The 20715-nt window shown below is 32.5% G+C and overlaps 2 protein-coding genes and 1 long non-coding RNA gene across 5 annotated transcripts; 2 read left to right on the top strand and 1 right to left on the bottom strand.

Annotated features, from left to right (window-relative positions):
- Positions 1–123: 123 nt before the first annotated feature.
- On the top strand, positions 124–5484 carry LOC139987370 (CKLF-like MARVEL transmembrane domain-containing protein 4). Of its 3 annotated transcripts, none has more exons than XM_072003544.1 (5): positions 124–359; positions 3381–3544; positions 4079–4252; positions 4547–4645; positions 4886–5484. In XM_072003544.1, the coding sequence occupies exons 2-5, from the start codon at positions 3410–3412 to the stop codon at positions 5018–5020; spliced, it is 543 nt and encodes a 180-aa protein (XP_071859645.1). In that variant the 5' UTR covers positions 124–359; positions 3381–3409; the 3' UTR covers positions 5021–5484. The 3 variants fall into 3 exon arrangements, with proteins under 3 accessions (XP_071859645.1, XP_071859643.1, XP_071859646.1); XM_072003542.1 differs by having other exon boundaries at positions 126–359; positions 3398–3544; XM_072003545.1 differs by lacking the exon at positions 124–359 and adding an exon at positions 397–943 and having other exon boundaries at positions 3398–3544.
- A 305-nt stretch (positions 5485–5789) lies between these two features.
- On the bottom strand, positions 5790–12639 carry LOC139987365 (uncharacterized). The gene is made up of 4 exons (XM_072003530.1): positions 12495–12639; positions 8171–8343; positions 7058–7601; positions 5790–6592 (listed from the first exon to the last, which is right to left on the bottom strand). Exons 1-4 carry the CDS (start codon positions 12510–12512, stop codon positions 6275–6277), a joined length of 1053 nt encoding a protein of 350 aa, XP_071859631.1. The 5' UTR covers positions 12513–12639; the 3' UTR covers positions 5790–6274.
- Positions 8337–9521, top strand: LOC139987373 (uncharacterized). Its single transcript, XR_011799835.1, has 2 exons — positions 8337–9359; positions 9453–9521. It is a non-coding gene; the product is annotated as an uncharacterized lncRNA (long non-coding RNA).
- Positions 12640–20715: the final 8076 nt, after the last annotated feature.

Here is a 20715-nt window from a genome sequence, read left to right as displayed (position 1 = left end):
AGATAAAATTAATATCTGTATAATAAAGTTTATTTACCGATTGAGTTAATGTCTACTTATTAGATAGTTATACATTTTTCTATCAGAGGGAATTGTGTATGTGAACAATAAAGTGGGGCAGAAGAATCGTACGGATCGTACATACCAAGTTTCGTAGATCCATTTGTAATAGTGTGGTTTGTTTCGAAACGTGTTCAGTGTTATATCTTCTGTTATTTATACATGCATTCGGGTGCGGTGGAAAGCAGATCAACATTTTTATTTTGGATTATTTTGAGGATAGGAAAGTTCCAGACTGAGTGCACTAAATACGGAAGATTTGAAAATAATTGAGTATACAGATCAGTCTGTCAAATAAGGTATACTACACATTATACATACATATATGTACATAGAAATAATGTCTCGGCATACATTGTACGCTGTCGTGAGAACTATGTATAACGTAAATAAGTAAAACAAAAATCAGCTAAGTAGGAGAAACCTGTATGCACGAGTCGTGAAAGTGAAGTAACAAAACAGTGTTGCGTTAACCATATTTTAATTACACACTAAGAATGCTAACTAACTCTCGTTCCCGCTATTTCATGTTCACGTAGAGAGCGACAAGAGCTACTATTTGCTAGACTTAGGATTATTTTCGCTGTTTTTCGTTGTTAACTTTTGTTAATACATGAGAGTAGCAAAAGTTATTATTGTTAGAGAAAGTATTTGTCTATCTTAATTTCAAACTATAATTTAAACCTGTCTTTCAAATAAATACGTTACAACCAATTATATACTTTCGCAGTCCTTAAAATATCGTCGATTTGTGAAAACATATTATTGATTCGCTACAAGAGTAACATAACTAGGACGAATAAGTTTTTCATAAAATCAGTTTGAAATAGAATGTTTTGAGTAGAAAATTATTAATAATTCAGCCATATTCGTGGCTTTGAAGGTATTTAATAGAATATTGTTAATGTATTTTAATAAAAAGAGAGTTTGAATAATTTTTTAATTACAACATCCTTCTTGTTAAATAGTACTATTTTACTATGTAAAGTAATGATACTTTCGTATTAGAAAATATTTTACATTTAGAGTTAATTTTCGCAGATGTCTCAAAATTAACGATATTTGGGATGAATCACGTTTGGAGCAAATTAATAACATATCCACATATTTACTATGTGTCGTTATTTTCAACCTTTGTTTTCATTTTAACTTAATTTTATTTTATGTGGCTCACGAAAGCATTTGAACATATATTAGAGAATTTTAATAAATATATTATGTGCGTTATCGAAATTTTTTGAAGTTTCATTGGCACATTCAACGAAATGCGACTAGCGTAATTTGAAGCCAATCTGAAAATGATATATAAGTTCATTTTTATACAAAATATTATATAATTATCTAATTATATAAAATAAAATTTAAAAAATGTTTTGTATAATAAGATATAATATATTCATAACAAGTTTTTATAAGTGTCACAATAATTTTGTGATCTGCTGTATGTATTCACGTGTTCTTAGTTCTTAAATATGAAGTTTCAACCATGATATCATGTCACACAATCAAATCCACCGCCCACATGCACGAACACACATGTAATCAACTTATCCACGAATAGATTAGGCAGACAAATTCATTTTCTGGCGCATTACTTGTGCATTGTTCATAAGATAGAAAGTCTGTCATTCGCTATTTTCAGTGGAGATGATTTCACCGTGTAACATTAAATAATTCTTTCAATATGTCGTCAGGATATGACATAATTTTATTGAGTGGTTTGAATCCAGGACTAATCGCAACGCAATTGTCCGCGTTTATCTACGACGCAACGTGTTTACGCCTTTTGTCCTACGCGATAAGTCGAGATCACGCGGGCTTTTCTCGCTAATTTCAATAGTGATATGATTCAACTCTCCTGAGGAGCCATAATCGTATCAACCCTATAGATCGTACTTAAACGATCATGTTTTAAATATTAATTTTTTAAATTTATTTTAAAGTGTACGATTCCTTACGTCATATCTTTGCGGTAAATAAACTTGTGAATAGACTACGAGATTTTTATGCATTTATGGTGAATTTAAAAGCGTAAAAATGTGCAGGGTAGACATAATATGGAAAAATATATGAATTATCTAAAATATACTATCTACTATAATATTTAGTAGATAAATCAGTTTTCTATCTGGATTCCATATTTTTAACTATGTTCATAGCGGTATGAATTTGCATAAATATTTGCAGTCTACTTATGAAGGTAAATAACTTGTTTTTAAAGAAGGTGAATATTTATTATATACCTATAGTTGATCAGATTAGCTTCTGAAAGACTTAATATTTTATTGGCTTTTTTCATTGAATTGGCAAATTATTCAAACGAATGACGTTGCATGAAAAGGAAAATAATATTTATTAGAAAACAGAATAGAATATCTTTGTATTGACAAATTGAATTACTTCCTAGAAATATTAGAATAGCAATCTAACCTAGTTATGTGAAAAGACGATTGTAAAATAATTCTCTTCTTATGGTTTCCAGCAGTATATTTAGCAGTTATTTTTATTCATGTATTACGTTCGCCATTATTTTTTTATTTGGATTTATCATACTTTTCTTTAGGATAATGCGTGAACAATATGTATAATAATAAAATTAAACGAATGAAATTAAATGACCAATGACAGATTTAAAAAATTAATTAATGCATTTAATTCAGTCTTCGAATAGATTGAAAATGAAATTATTTTGGAAAGCATTATGGAAAATAAATTTGGCCGTACCTAGGTTAGTTATACCAGATTTCATATTTGTATTCCAATCCCTATCATTTTTAATTAACAAATTTTGCAATGTAAATAGTTCAGTTGCTTCTGCTATGTAAATAGACGGGAGGTATTTTTTAAGTAGATTAATTCGACGGTTGTTGAGATGGTGAAAATCAATTTGTGGTCGGTCCTGATAAAACGAGATTGAAACTGCTATATTTAACCGTATCGCTAATTAAACGAGCGCAGACAAATGCCTTTACACTTCCCGTATGAGATTTCCTTATTCTTTCCTAAAAAATAAAACTCCTTCAGATTATAGCTTTTTGAAATTTCAATAAGAATTCTTTAACTATTGAAGTTTTAATTATTAAAAATTTAATATCTCATATCGAAATTTCAAAAAATTACAATTTAAAGAAATTTTAATTTAATTATTCTTTGATTTTTTTCAAGTATTGCTATTTTTGTACTATCTTTACTATCTTCGATTATTAATTTTTTATATTTCCTATTTAAAATTCAGTTTAATATTTAAATGAAAATTCGTTCCTCTTCTTTTAATAATATTATTTCTTGTATTCAATATTTAGTATTTTGTAATATTACAGTGAAATTATTTTTAAAGTGACCTATTACGATGGATCAAGGATTTCCAGCACAACATACTACAACGACGACGGTAACGACCACTTCTACTACAACACTGACAAGTATTAGATTCGACCCATCTTACATAAAAACATTACCTGGAATGCTCAAAGTCGCACAGGTGGTAAGTCGATGCCTTCTATTCGATACTCTGGCGTTTTAATAATTAGCCAATAATTAGTTCAATGGATCGTAGCTTTGATTTATATATATCACACACGAATTTTCATTAACGTCCATACTGCCGTCAAATATTCTCGCGAATTGCTCGCCAACAGCAGCATTATGAATGGGGCATAAGATTAGCGATGTTAATGAAACTCAAGGATGGATTCAGGTTTTTTACTGTCAGATTGTCATGCTTAATCGACAAGGATCTTCAACTTAAAATAGATTTCTTGTTCACATATTTTTATTACAATACAGAAAAGATTTTGTAAGATGAATGTAAACACATATCTATGAGAATAATATTTTGTAAACGAAGTTATTACTCAATTTATTATAAGATTATTATTTATTTAATATACTTAAATATGTGTATATATGTTTTTAATGTAACGTTGTTGAAATTTTTTAAAAACTGAACTATATCATATGTAATTTTTTTTAAGATAAAGAATATTTTAATTATTAATAATTTATTATGTTTTTGTAGGTCTTGAATCTTTTAGGTTTCATATGCATTACGGTAACGAGTCATAGCAATTTTAGTCGCGGAGCATGGTTTAACACTGTGGCCATGGGTGGCTTTTGGTTCACAGGAATATTACTCGTTTTCTACTTATTCCATATCGTGGAAAAATTCTCGAAAATTCCTTGGCTAAAAATAGTAAGTTTAAAAGAAAGAGTAGATTTTAATATCTTTTAATAGAAAGCAAATATCCTAAATAGAAATCTGTTAAAAAGTTAACGCGCAGATTGCTTTTACGCGAAGGCAAAATATTGATCCCAGTTGGAACTAAGACATTCTATTCTATATACGAACTTTGTTTATAATTCGTTTTAATTGCTTTAATATCGTCATTATTTTTCGTGTTGTGTATTATACTATTCAATATTTCCTTGTAAAGTAGTGATAATCAAGGATATTTGAAGAATAACTTAGCTGTATTTTTATTTGTAGGAACTTACATTTTGCGTACTTTGGACTATTTTCTATGTACTGGCCGCTTCTCTTGCAGCTGGCCATGCTAAATATATAGAAGCTTTTGGTGCTGCAGCAGTAAGTTTTTGAAATTACAAATTAGAATTACTGAAAACTAGATGTCTTGATTGTTAGACGAGTATCTCAGATTTATTCTATATCTAGTTTATGCTTGTCTATTCAATTTCTATTGGTCACTTAAGATCATCAGAGTAAACATAATTATGGAAGTATTTCATTTTAAACAAATTATACCTCGAGAAACCACTTTAAAGAGTTTGGTATTTTTTTTAAATATCATTATATATCTCATCGTAGTTCTTTGGATTCTGCGCCATGGTAGCTTACGGTTATGATGCCTGGCTCAAGTTCCATGCCTCAAGAAGCGGTGCCTTAGCGCAGGGACAACATACACCAAAACAAGTATCTACGGTAGCGAGTCCTGCGTACTAGTTTCATCACAAAAAATGTGTGACTTTTAGCAGAATTACACAAATGGACCAGTTTCAAAACATATCTTTGCTTTTATAGAAGGAGTTTGTTCTCGTAACTTTTATTCGTGCTTTCGTACGTTCCTCATTTTAACAGTTGAATGTGAAATGCTAAAACAAAAAAATAACAGGCCACAACAGATTTGAAATTTTCGCTATCTTTTATCTACAGAGCGAATGTATTCACTTACATACGGAAGCACGATATTCGATGATTTCATATTTTTGTGTTATAAGGAAACGATATACATACTATTATAACATAACGCGTATTTTTGAATCTCTTATATATACATACACGGTAACTGTACATTATTTCGTGAATTTTTAAAGTCTGTTAATATTAAAAGTAAATATTTTTAACAATTATTATATACATACACATATATTTGTATACATATACAAGAAATATATGTTTAATCAGTATTGTGTTCATATTATAAAAGAATTGTTGATATATTTGTACTCATTTTATATTTAATTTCATACGAATAGTAATTCCATCGCATTCCTGATTAGAATGCCAAATGGGCGGATGGTTATATTAATTTATTTATGATTACTCGCGAGAAGGTAATGTTAGACTGTATTGTATAACAAACCATATTACTTTCGCCATCTTCACTTATTATTATGTATATTGTATGAAAAGTCATATACTGGTAAAAGTTAGGGGTGAAAAAATTGCTTATGTAATTTATACGCATACTTTGATAACATTACTCAGCGTGTTACATGTATTTTGTTATTTTTATTCGACGAACTCGATACAGGTACCTACATTTATATGTACACGATATAGAAATACATACTAACTAATTCTAATTACAAATTTCGAATACAAAGAACACACGATGACAATGGTCACGACAAAACTTGTATTGTATTACTTGATCGATGCTTTATGAAATAAACGAATCAATGTTACTTTAATTTTAAGCGTCGTTGTTATCGAGATAAATAATCGCCAACTATCTTCTAACTTATAGTTTCCGATGATTAGTAATTTAACTTGTTATTTTATGTTACATATTATGTTTTACTTAATAAAGCTTTTTTCTTAACATCACCCGAAATATGGTACTATTAAATTTAAAAAATTGATGAATTATGAGAAAAAGATCGCATGAAAATTTTCGTTTGAATTTTAATGATCAAAGTTTCGATTGTTCGATATGAAAACACAAAAAAGAAAGAAATTATATAAAATATATTACTAATGGTAACGAGGTCTACGAGTTTGCTTTTTACCCATACTCGATAGATCTATGGTTTTACCATCGGGGAGTACTAGTTTATTCTCTTGGTAATCAACGAACCCGTTCTCTTCTTCTTCTTCTCGTTGTTCCTCGTCGCATTTGATACCAGTTTCGTACGTGTATTCTCGACGAATACCATCTGGATCGATATAGCCGTATTTACCTCTAGTGATACAATCGACGCCGATTATTTCTTCTTTGTATGATCCGTCGTCGTTCTCGAAGCCCCAGGTGATTGAACCGTCCGGATTATCGTTGCGATATCGCCTAATAATCTATTGCGAAACATCGAAATGTCTTTAATAGATACTGTATATTAGGAATAATCTAATTAAAGTAATTGATATATTTTTCCCCTCATTTAACAGTCTCATTTTAGATCAGTTTCACTCTCTCTTGACAATAACTACTACAAGCATCATGCTCCACTTTTGAAAAAGTGTATTAGTTCAATTACGAAAATGTTAGAAGTTTAAATACCTAAAACTTAATGCTTATATATCATAATTATTAAAATTAACTGGTTACATATATAATCTCGTTAAGGGAAATCCTCTCATTAATTAACTATTGACATAATTATTATGTGGCAATAAATATAATACTGCAATATTTTAACTAATATTTTTATAAACAAAAATTATTCCTTTTTATCAGATAAATTCTAATAGAGTGAGGAAAATACTAATCCTAAACGTTGAAGCTCAAACAGTGCTGCCATAAGCCTATTTAAAACTAACCTGTGCAACGGGCTTCTTTCCGCGAGCATCGTAAGATTGAGATGGTTTTACTGATTTTGCAGGTGGTTTAACCTGTTGCTTAAATGGTTCTTCTATCGGTTTCCTTGGTTTGTTCGGTTTTGCTGTCGGTCGATACTGAACTGGTGCTAATGCTGGTGCGGTTGGAATTCCACTTCCTCTGCCAGTTGGACTTCCTGATCCCGAAACAGGACGATATTGCACTGGTTGTGCAGTCGGGCCAATGTTGGCGGAAGTCCTCGATATCGAACCTACTGTACCAAGATTTGAAACTGCTCGTGGCACGTTTTCTTCGCTTTCTTCGCTTCCTTCTTGGCTGTCTGGAAGGTCGTCACTTAGATCGGTATCGTCATCTTGATTATTGTGATTTCGAGGTGGTTCGCGGTTTCGCGTTTCATCTGGCTCCTCGTTCACTGGTTTAATTTGTTGAGGAAGTGGCGCTGGTCCTGTGGGTAGATTTGGTCGCAATGATCTGATGGGTGTGAAACCTGGACCTGTTCCGATTGAATCTTCTGCTCCTTTGGGTCTGATAAAATAAGGTATACAGATGTATAACGTAGAAAGTAATTTAAAAAAAGATATTATATTACTGTGTTTTCGTGTAATTGATTACTGGAATTAGGTTATGTTTTTAGTCTAGAGTAAATTAGAAATGTAATTCGAATAGCTAAATGTTGAAATATTTTGAATATTTAAAGGATTTTTTATATTATTTTAACTGTGTTTAATCTTATATTGAGTTTTTATTTTTATTTCTATTATGTAATTTTTTTTTGTATTTCATGTAAACATGTTATCAATACACAAATATGTTGTAGCACTATAAAAATACATTTAAATTGCTCAGCTAAATTTTTTCACAAGTTAAACGAAAGAACTAATTCAAAATGACAAAATTTATGAATAACAAAATATGCATCATAAAAGATTTATATCGTTATGTGTAGTTATTTTCATTTAAAATTATTTTTATCTAAAAATAGTGTTCAGATTTCTTTTCAGAATCTCATATGATATTAAAACCATAAATGAAATGTAAGATTCTATATCTCGTCTCCGTTAGAATGTTTGATACTGTAAACTTAATAATGATACCTAAATGTAATTGGACGGCGAATTCGTTGATTCGCAAGTCCAGCTTGCGTTGAAAGTGCTGGTCGAGCAGATGGAAGTCTCTGGAAACGAGTTGATCGAAGAGGCGATCCTTTTGGTAAATTGTCATCCTGGTTAAATTGGGCCGAAGCCAGCGCAGTGACGCACGCCAACAACTGTAATACAATAAAACATTTTTTATTTGACAACATAGAAAGAAATAAAAAATTAAAGTAGCAATAAAATAAAGAATTATAAAATTAATTAGCTAATAAAAGTTCTTTTTCACAATTTTAGATTACAAAAAATATGTCTTTACATCCACGAAATAAAATGTAGTATATCGACACCAATTTAGTTGATAGACTAGAAAAAATAAAACATAGAAGACTAAATATAAGTCTGATGAAAGGCAAATAAAATTAGCTCAAGGTAACATTAAAATACAATAATAATAGACGTATGATCAGACTGCGGATGTTAATGTAAATTCATATTTTTATGAATGTAACTGAAGCAATAGAATTTCAACAGAGATATGTATCATAACGAATAGTTGTGCATATTACTCACATTCTGTGCATTTATGCATAAATAACTTAATCTGATAAACACATGACACATTGAACCAATGCCTATCCTCGATTTGGGGTACTATTACGGAAGCACACGCGATAAGCTTACGAGTTACACCAATCAGATTACGACAAGGTAAACTATGCGTTCCACGTACGACCGTCCTTCCACATTTTTTCCCTTCTCCTCAGCTTCTTTTTCTTTCATTGTTGTTACTACGGTGACTTAAATGTCAAGCAACAAGTTACGTGTGCGACACATATGTTGTATTATACGAATGCGGGCATTATGCATCGCGAGTTCTCGAAATCGAAACGCTTTCACTTTTCTCCAAGTTCTGTACCATGAATTTTGTGACCAACGACGTGTTGTCATGTAGCCTACGTTAATTATCAAGCATATATAGGTGCACGAATGCGATTAGAAACGCGTAAACTAGAATATGTGGACCGGTTTCAGACCAGTCCCTTGGTGGAAACCTGTTATATATCGAACGAATGCAAATGGAAAAGTAAGAACAATCGAATTACGATCGTGCCAATAAATGCCGGGATTCGACGGCTGTCTGCTTGATCGCAACCCCCTTCTAACGTGTCTCGAGGAGTTATGCTAACAGGTCTGTTCCCTCCTGTAATTTTCGTTATGTAAGAATATGAAATACCGGTCGTGTTAACGTAACTGACTGTGTAAGGATAATGTCGAATTACAGGAAAGTAAATACTAAGGATGTAACAGGATCGATAAGTGCAACTGGAAAAAATGGAAAAAATGGAAGAAATTGTAATGTGTCTTTATTAATATGTTAGGTGGAATTCCAAAATTCCCATAACATATGAGAATTTTATGCATATTTAGAATATTGTCTTAATCGTTTGGCGTGCCTATTACGTTCACTGCGTATATCGTGGAGTCGGCACGTTATCTTTATGATACGCGTATGACAGACGACCTGTTCGTGTAAAATTTTTTTATAGTAATCTATACGGAACACAAGTATAAAGTTTTCGCGATATGCAAATATCTGTTAGATATATAATCAACAGTGACCGTGTTAATAGTTGGAGGAAGTGAGAGTGGTATGCTGTCCGGTTTGTCTTGGGATTCTATCGAAAATTGCAGCAGGTGTTGCAAGTTGCTAACATTCTTGGTAAATCAAGAGTGATTAAGGTTTTGATGATGTCAGAAATCTTTTCCCTTCTTTCTTTATGAAATTTCAAATGTTGATGATTAAGTGCGAGCTTCGGTAAGTCAATAAGCTGGTAGTAAAAGAGTTTGAAGTAGGGTGTTTTAAACAAGATAGTGATAAATAAAAATAAATTGAGCAAAAATGTATCACGACGCTATAATACAATTCAAAACACAAATCACGATCCCCGAAACTGATCTTTGCCAAAATTTTCAGGAACATAAAATCAAAGAACGCAAAAATCTCTTTATGAAAATTCTCTAGCAACTTCAAGAATGCATTAAATTAGAAAATTTCATTAGAAACGTCAAAAATGCCTCGACATCTTCTAAAACTGGCAAGGTGAAAGAGGAAAGGAAGTATAGGTTGTGGCAATCGTGTTGGCGAAGTGGAGCCGGTATCGAACCGGATCGCCATATCCTCATCTATAGTTCCTCTAGTTCGCAGGAATGCACCGGACTCGCCAGAGAGAAAGAGAGAAAGAGAGAGAGAGAGAGAGAGAGAGAGAGAGAGAAAGAGAGAAACATAGAAGGGAGAGACAGGCGAATCGACTGGACATGGATTTGTTTCTTACGAGATTGCACTTCGTTCCAACTGGTGGCACGCGCTTAGATATTTCTAAGGAATATACAATGAAAAATCTATTCGACTTTCTTGCCTGGTCACTTTCACCCGGTTTGCTTGTGCGAGCAACCCGTTAATTTTCGTCCCTCGTGGTCGAACGCTCGTTTAGAAATGCGTTCAAGATCTGTTACAATTTCTCTCCCGCCGAATTTCGTTTTCTTTCACCGCACCAGTTCGCTCGTTCATTCACTTCTCCGTGAATACTTTCACTTTCTTCCTTTGAACGATATGCCTTCTCTTTCTCCGTTCGTCGTTTCCGATTTTCTTTTCGATTTTGCGATGGATATCACGTTTTCGAAAGGCGTGCGTGAGATTCTTCGAACGATTCCAACTTGATATTGAACTCACGATTTGGTGGATATAATTTTTCCTTTTTAATCTATTGACCGAGGGGAGAACGAGTTACTTCTTTTGAATAGCTATGACAATTTCTTTATTTATCGATCTCTTATTCTTAAGCTGTCATATCGTTTTTATTAAAAATAAATTATAGTATATCTGTATTTACAAAGACTAAGATTGATCGAAGAAAACTTAAATATATTACATATAATTTATGTTAAGCTGGATTTGAATATAAAATACGTGATTCTTCATTTATTTCGAGTAATATAATTTTTCTTCGATCTTTTAAACAGCAAAGTTTTAAAATTTGTTTTACCGAAAGTGATTGTAAAAATAAGGGGAAAAAATGGTAGAGCAGTTATGAAAAGTATGTTGGTTCGCGTTCCTTACGTAATATATGGTGATTACAAAGCATAACCGGTCGAAACAGAAAGCTGTTCTACTCAAGTGTATTTAGGAGCATGGACATCTAGTAGGGCTGATTGAAAGGAATGTCAAGTATAAAGGAAACTCAATATGTAAGACGATACAGTTTTTTTACACATTGTCTAAAAACCTGTTTGTCTACTAGGAGTCTCTTGGCATGCGCTATTTCTTCCTCCCCCTTTGCCCTTCTTTTATGATTTTATTGTAAACATACTACAATGACACAGCTTGAAACATAAAGTAAAGCTTAAAACTTTGTAAGAAAAGTGTCCTTTTAATGAAGAATTTGAATCATTTTTCTATTTACGAATTTTAAACAAGAAACTCCTGTTTTTCTCCTTATTGAAATTTTTACTTTATGTTCCAAGTTTTGCAAAATTACAATTATTCTCTAAATTACTCAATTTATAAAAAATATTTTCGCCCTTTTACATAAGAATTTTACATTTTTCATATCTACATTTTTTGAAACATTCAAACTAATTTAAATTATAATTATATCTCTTCTCATTTCATATCTTAATAATTTTTTAAATTTTAATATCTTCGAGTTAAAATACACTTCTAGAATATTTCAATTAACTTTCAACTTTCTTCCATGTCATAGATCATTTCTTCAGATTTGTCTCAAACATTTTCAAACTTCGCGCTTCGCGCGCAACACTTTCAGATCCGTGGAGAGCGAAATAGGATGGTCTATGGCAGCACATTCAAACTCAGACCTGTATTTTCATACCTCTGTTTTCATACCTCTATTTTCATACCTCTATCCAATCATTAGTGAAAGGACGTCGGGCTTTGGAACTTTTAACTCTATTACGGTCCATTGAACGTTATGCCACTGGCTAATAAATACCAGTTTTCCATTTCTCTATATTCTTAATATTACTCTATACTATTACTCTATTCTTCTTGTTATTTACTACGTTCACTGTATTTACTATTATCTTACTTTACTGTCATTCTCATGCACTGAACCACATTTTTTAATTGTTAGCGAAGCAGGAAAATGAAAAGTGGAAAAGCCATTGAGATAGACGATGGTTACGGAAAAAGGAAGTTTAGGGTGGATTCAACAAAATGGCGGACGACATGGAGGCCGAAGCGTCCCTGGATCTTTAATGGATGCAAAAAAGGGATGAATAGAAAAAACTAATTTTGGCTACTCACGATCACCGCGACGCGCATGGCCGTATCCTGTGTCCCGTGTCGCAATGGTGGTCACGCTGGGTGTGGTGCCGGCGCGTTTATGCCTCACACTACCGCGAATGACTCCCCGTCTCCGTGTTCTTATACCTATATCCCCGTTTAAATTCCTATGGTACGAGCAGCACGCAGGCCAACTTTCCCATCGGCCAGCAGGAATACGAGATCGCGAAACGATTCGGCACGTCACCGGTATACGCAGTTCTTTAATTTGTCTCACCGGTAATATTATCGGTATCCCGATACTGAACGCTCATCTTTCTTGTCTGGTGAACTTGAACCGTTATTCCCGATTAGTTGTTTGATTAATTACTTTTGTGGAGACAGGTTGTAGTTTTACTTTGCTTTTGTAAGACCCTATTTTAATAGTTATTGTTAGTATTAGTGATAGTAGTATGATACACTGTTAGTCTATGTTTAATGTATCATATGAATTGTATATAATTATTAGTAACATGAAGTATTATAGGTATAATAAAAAGTAGTGGCAATATTAGTAATGTTCATTTATAATTATTTAATCATGTTAGAAGTTGATGAAATAGGTGATTATATAGTATACTTTAGTACGAGTATCGTGGGTAATTTAATATTGCATTATTGAAATATTAAAAAGATTAATATTGTACAATATTAACAATAATTGCCTGTAATGACACAATATAGTGTGTTATTGCATCAATAACATTAGTGTTTTTACTTTCATTACAGCCCGCAGTTACTACTAGTTTATTTCCTAGTAATAAACATTAAATAGTACAAAACTTTCAGTTACACGTTTCTAATAAAATTAATATTTGTACCATAAATATTAACATGTTGCAGGTATGCTAATATAGTAATTTGCTTTTCAGTTTGCAATTATTTTAGTGTTATATATTATGCTATCTAACTACTTTTCAGTTGTATAGTATAATATTAGTTGGTGAAATTATATGTACTGCATTTAGGTCTGCCATAAAATAGTTTCATTTGTGGATAATGTTTGTAATTCATCTACTTCCCTGGTATACCAGAAGTTAGTCGGAAAATCGGCGCGGTAACAAACTTGACTACTCGTCGAAGCAATTGCGTGTGTTTAGTGAGAGTAGTCCTGATATAACATCATTAAATAAACTCGTTGCAGACACAGTATTAAAAACAGATATTAATGTTACATATTAAGAATTTATCTTACAATAGTTGTCTAAGTATTACGTCTATTTTATTCCTTTTCAATTACTAAATTATTCATGTTTTTTACAGATATAACTTAAAAAACACAATCATACTAAATTTAGATAATATCTGTGTTAAAAAATTAAATATTACAATAAAATGTCACAATTACCTTATTACATTAATTTTACCTACATTTCGAATTCATATTGTGACGAATATCAAACATCATATTTTCTAGAACAGGGAGTGTTTAATGTAACGTAACGTAAATACACATATATATGTAATTTGTATTAAGTGTTTCATTATCGGTGAAAACAAATTTTCACGCTAACAAGCCATTAGGTTTTCAATGTTATCCAAAACATGTGTATAATACATAACAATTAACACCAATTCAGAGAAAGAAAGTTTCGACTTTAGTTGATGTTCGAATGGTACAACTTTCTTTTATTAATGTCAGATGAAAGAATTACATACTTGGTCTGATAGTTACCTAGAGGAATTTCTATGGGGAGATAGTGTCGGAGTCTCGAATTCAAGGTCAGTGTCGGGGCTAAAGCCGACTGCACTAATCCTCGCAATACGATTGCAATGTATCTACAGTACCCTGAGACGTTATGTAGCCGGGTATAATTTACTGTATATTGTACTTTCACGTGTACGCGTACTATGTAGGCTGTAACTCCAGAACAAAAAGGTACACCAGCTCTTTTGCGTCGGGAACAACTCAGATCTCATTTTAGTTAACAGGGTATTCTGTGTGGAGAACGATGAAAATGAAATTTACTCATTTTTATTCTATACATTTAAACATTTAATTACATTACATATTAACTTATTAGTATTATTATTCCAGAAAGACGATGACAAAATTTTATTAATTTTATACCTATTCTGCGATTTTTTATAGCATTGGTATATTTTATTCTTTTATGACAAATTTCGTTTGAAAAATAAATGATGATAAATTTATGAGACCGTTAAATAAACCAACACCTTTAACATTACTACAAACAGACCATGTATATCTTGAGCACGAAGGTATGCGATAATTGGCTATTATTCGATCTTCCAGAATGAACGAGATTCGAAATGTCATTTTGATATTTCTCTGGCGCACATTATTATTACAGACTCTTAAAATACTGATGGACTTGTAAACTATGCACGCGCACTAAATGCAAATGTTACCAGAACATTCTCCACCATCTGAAACCAGTTTTCTCATCGCGTCTTCTTCGTACCTCGTAATACGAAGTGCACTTCGTTTTCGTGATTTTTTTCTTTGCAATTTTCAAGGTCAACCGATATAATTTACCATTAATTTCACATTTCAATATTTTTAACTAGAATTCTTCTATATATTTATCGTACACTGTTTTCAAATACTAAGGTGTCTGCTTCAATATCTGTATAGAATAACGTATTATTCGCCTACGATTGTTCTCCTTACATCAGATGAAAGATCTCATCTCGCATTCTTCAGTTAACTCGAATTGCTTAACAGACAAGACTTAACAGACTGTTCCATACAGCGTGAATTAAAAGAGGTCAAGTATGAAATTCTTTTAGGTCAGGCTCCAATCCTACTTTTTTAATAAAAAAACGAACTCTGTATGAATTGACATGCTTGAAAAATTCAAAGAGAAAATGCTTGTTCCTCAGTTGTTTCTTCTAAAAATTCTCAGAAATGACTAAATCATTCTCCTTCATTGAATTAAACTAGAAGAAACTAAACGATTAAGAAAAGTACAAGAAATAAAAAGGGCATTTGTATCGAGTCATCAAGATCTTTCTGGAAAAAGAGCTCATAAGACACAATGTTGAATTGAGCAAATTGTATTAAAAGACTTTTCATATATATCATACTTTATATTTATACTTTCTCTTTTCATATATTTACAAAATAAGTCACAGTTTCATACTAATTCAATTATTTTGTTAATATATTTGGCGCCTATATATTATATATGTTAAAAAGCTTTTTAATTGTTATCCAAATGACAAATCAATAATCTGAGATCAGTTACAAGAGTACAAATCTTTCACAATCCTAACTTATCGTATTTAATTTCATTAAAAAAGGCAAAAGAAAAAAGTAGACATCTTACAAATAGTAATCCACTTATCACCAAGTGTAACAATACAAATGTGTCAAAGGAGGAGGGCCTATCTTGCCTTTTGCGATTTACCCCGCAAGGAATGTCCAGCCGCCATTCGGTCAGGAATGCCGCGAGTTCGAACCCTTGAAGTCGAATCAGGTACGTTGGTCAGCAGGTCTGGGCAGGAGGAAGAGGAAAAGAGATGGTATGGGAGAAAGAAACAGGTAGATAGGTAGATAGGTAGGTAGGTAGGTGGGTAGGTAGGTAGGTGGTGCACCGGAGCAAGCGCTTTCGCGGGAGGCGAACACAGTGGAGGCAAGCGGAGTCGAACCGGCAAGCCAGACGGATCATTTTGTGGAGGCTGAAACCCCCATGAAACCGGTTCTTCCTTGCGCGCACTTCTCTCCTCTTCTTTATTCCTTTTTTTTCCCCTGGCAACGTAGTCGCCGTGTAACCATCGGCTGGTACTACTGCGATGCATACTCGCGTGTTACACGAGTATGCCCACGGACACGCACGATCTTTCGAATATATGGTACATGCGAAGGACGCGGAACATTATTTCGATATCGGTGATCTTGAACCGCTTTTTGTAAAATTTTCACTAAAATTGTTATTAAGCAGTTTGATATTACTACAACAAATTGAGAAATTGTCTTCATCTATATCTCTTTATTGGCGATGGATTAAAGAATTTGAATAATAATATTTCTTTTAATTTTATCACCTAATACCATAAGACCTAACGTCAGTAGTAGTGAATGTGTTAAGGCTTGAAAATTATCTGATAAAAGTCGCGAATTAATTATTCGATTAGTATTTCGGTTTCTTTGAAGTACCGTGGATAAAGATTATCATCGGTGTTTGTATTTCTAGACTATAAAATAAATCATCAAATTTTTATGAAATAATATAAAGAAAAAAAAAAAAATAGAGAAGATAATAAGATAAATCTGTTTAAGATTTGAAGTATTATTTTGTATTGTCTGAAGGTATCTCTTGAACATATTACACTATAACTATAAAAGTAGCTCAGAATTACCAAATTATTTATGTTATAGAAAAAATATTTGGCCATTCTACACTCTTAGTTTAATTTCATATAAATCCTCAAGTCTATAAAAATTCTATTAAGTGCATGGAAATGGTTGGTACGCTTAAATCAACGTGGGAATAATCACGAGTGTAAAGAACATCTGTTACTAAACAGTGCGTTCCACAATTAATTGTCTGTGATTCCTGCAGCAAAGGATGTAGGATCGAGCAAACTGGATGCGACCAGTAACCATAGATGGCAGTTCGATGACTTAGAAAAGTCTGGTCGTCGCGTCGTGGAATTACGATGCGTTTTGTTCGAGCGATTCAACGTTTCAAGCGCGACGGTAGTACACTTTTTTTCGCTTATATCGTCGCGACATCGTCTGGCTTTATCTGGGATTCGCCTTGCTCCGTTGTCTGTTTCATCACCTGTCACCCCCTCGAATATCGCATAAATAACCTAACCGATGCGTACACAAGTGAATTTTAATGCATTGACTTAGAATTGTTAGGCTCCTATCGCAAACTTGCATCTCGAACGTGATATCTTATGCATTAGCAAGGCTATCACGAAGAATGTTTTAAAAAAGGAAACATTCTACAGCTACTATTTTGCAAAGTGTTAAATCTTTCTTGGAAAAAAGATTTTTATCGTATCATCTTTAGATTTTCGTCTTAATAAATACAGTTTAATAATTCATTAGGAGTACATTGTCTAGGTTCATTTTTATAACGTATGATAAAAACTTGAGGAGTATAAGATGTAGATTTATTTAAAGTGTTGGGACTTGTAATCACAAATGTTAAATCGTTCCGCATTATAAAAACATTCAATTTAAATTACGTTTAATGAAAACAGTTACTTTATGTTCTATTCGATACCTCGAGAAATTTTTAATTCTTTATCTCAATTCAAATAAATCTATAACTGTAGTAATTAAATGTAAAGTTATTCCATTTATCATCTTATTCGTTCAAATGAAAGAAAGAAGATATTCTTCGATCATATCTGACATGTTTCACTATCAAAATGTACTGTCACTTAAGGTAGGTTGAATTAGTTAAATCATTAAAAATGATTACTGAAGTAAACCATAACCTCATGTAATATGAAGTAATACCAATTATTTTAGAATAAAATATATTATTCTATCAAAACATTTTAGCAGATAAGAATTATGTTTATATAGTCTTATTATTTCAGACTACAGGTTATTAATATGTATTTCGTCAGACCATCTGTTGTCTTTGAAACACTTCTTAGCGTTCTTAGTATAGAATATAGAGTATCAACTTTGGGATTGGTAGATTGTTATTTTAATAAAAATGGCCTTATTATGAAATGTACAGAATCTTTCTTGAGCCTTTGAAACACCTCATAAGCTTCTTAATGTAAAGGACATTAACTTTGTGGTAAATTTTAGTAGATTTTTATTTGAATAAAAACAGGCTTTCATAACTATATACTCCACAAAGTATTGAATCGTTTCGAAGAATATAAAAATTTATTCAATCTGTTTAAACTGTAGAAAGACACCTGAAACGAACTTTTCTGTTAAGAAAATCATTGTCCTCGGTTTTCGAGTTAGCCGGCTCGGCAAACACGACGTTGGCAGCGTCATCAAGCTCCTCGTCGACCGGCCGATTGAACGCGGTCCGCGATCGTGCCGATTCCTCTGATTGGCCGAGCGAGCCGGCGTTACTCACGGCGCAAGAAGACTCTTTGTCTGTTTTTCGTCCGCTCGACTAGCCGGCAACCGGCGGAGCGCAAGTTATACGTGCAGTCGGAGGTCCTTCAGCCGTCGCGCCGGCTGCAATTATTACGCTCGCCTTCGAATTCGATCTCGACTCAAGTTCGTATATAGTATATACGTCGCGATTCTTCCACCGTCTTCGCTATCGAGATACGTGTCGGCCACGAAACAGAGCCACGAAGCGTGCCGGCGAACCGATCGGGTGATGTGTATTTAAAAAGTTTCGTCAGTCTGATACGAATGCCGAGGATATCGGAGAAACGTCAACGAATTGGTTTAATTGATCGAAGGTAAGCTCTTTTCTCATGGAGATTGTGTTAACTATCGTAATTCGAAATTATCTGTTGATAAAGATGCAGTCTTTTTTATTTCAATTGGAGCTATTTATCGACACATACATTGCAACGTTGATAGAAAGATATTTTATTAATAACGTCTTTACTATAAACTTCGACAGTTTAGAATCTATATCTTTTTAGTCTAATCAATTTTTATGATCGATTACAAGGGTATAAGTAAAAAAACGAAACCTTGTTCTTTAATTTGAAATTTTTATGTTTTCATAGTGCTGTACGTATATCTAATAATTAGACACAATCTATGCTTTTCGTATTTTATGGCTTAATGAATGCACAGTGCATTTATAGACTTTCTTTGTGCGAAATGATCGGGTAATCGAGGTAAGAATAGTATCGACGAATGGAATTTAAGGATCGATGTTTTTGAGATTTTACACAATCTTCTCCTTTCTCGCGTTTTTGTAAAGGAAAGTATATGGAGGAGATAAAACTAGTTTTCGGACGAGCTACCCGGTACATAGAATGGTTGTATTCTACCGCGGATCCCGACTTCCTCTGACGACCTTCAGCCTTGGTATCGTTAAATCATTGAAGAGCATTGGCCGCGATTGCTTTATATTGTATGAATAAATTTGTTAGAAAAATTACATTTTACGAAACAGGTCAAAGATGCATTAAAAAGATATATTATATTGACATTAAAAAAAAGCTACTTATATTTAATAGCGTTCGTCATAAAATTTTAAACGTAAGATCTGAATTTTTAATTTTTAAAAATGTCATGTAGAAAAAAACGAGTGAGAACCTAAAGAAACGAAGATCCTTGAAATGCTAGACGTATGTTCTTACGAACATTCATACGAATGCACGTATATGTGCTTCAGGCGCGGACACTGCTTCGGTCAAGGTCGTAGTCTGCAAGTTAATGCTCTTTTTACACGTTCTCTTTCCTCGGCTGTACACGGTGTCTCGAAAAGGATGCAATTTTTGTCTCTATGTGCGAAATATTATAAGACAACTATTTGTAACTAAATATCATATGATTAAAATGATAAAATACTTTTTAATATTTATGTAGTCGTATTGTCAATATTTTTCATCTGATATAGATTTGACTCTGAAGTATATATCATTGATATGATAATTAATATCTTTCGATATCGATGTTTGCCTTGTCGAAGAGAGAGTTTAATTTTAATATTAAATTTTTTGAACATGATACTGTGTCGAGGATTGGTAACTCCACCACCGTTGGCGGAATCTAATAGCCAATGGGGTACGAGTTTCCTTCCCTCGGCGCGAAATGCAGCCGTATAAAAATCATTTAAATTTTAGCACAGTTTAATGTTTCACCAGAAATGCATTAATACGGTCATGTAAGTATTCGAGTAAGTATATTAATTCATAGCAAATTATTTACTAAATAAAATAAGAAACTATATTAAATTTAATTTGAAAAAAATATATATGTATATCTTAATAAAATATTCATGTATAGTTTACAAATCTTATCTGAGATTCTTTATTTTAATTGATATCAATGTGTACTTGTTTATTTGATATTATTGTTACCTTACACAACTATCAATGTGTTTCCTTTGTTTGCTAGACCTTAGATCGTAGCGTCATCTGTGCATAAGTAATAAAATTTGATATACGTTTCAATAAATATTGGCGAAAATATATAACCATTTACAAACGAAAATTGAATAAAATTTATTTGTACATATACGATACATATTGCTATTTTAAGTAAACTTATATGTCGTGAAAAATTCGTTGTACGTTCTCACAAATGCAATCAGACGTGGCGCTGCAAGCAGTGTAC

The sequence above is a fragment of the Bombus fervidus genome, chromosome 5 (genome assembly GCF_041682495.2).
Source record: "Bombus fervidus isolate BK054 chromosome 5, iyBomFerv1, whole genome shotgun sequence".
Taxonomy (NCBI): domain Eukaryota; kingdom Metazoa; phylum Arthropoda; class Insecta; order Hymenoptera; family Apidae; genus Bombus; species Bombus fervidus.
Note: the sequence above shows the minus strand (reverse complement) of the source record. Positions and strands in the feature narration are given on the sequence as shown.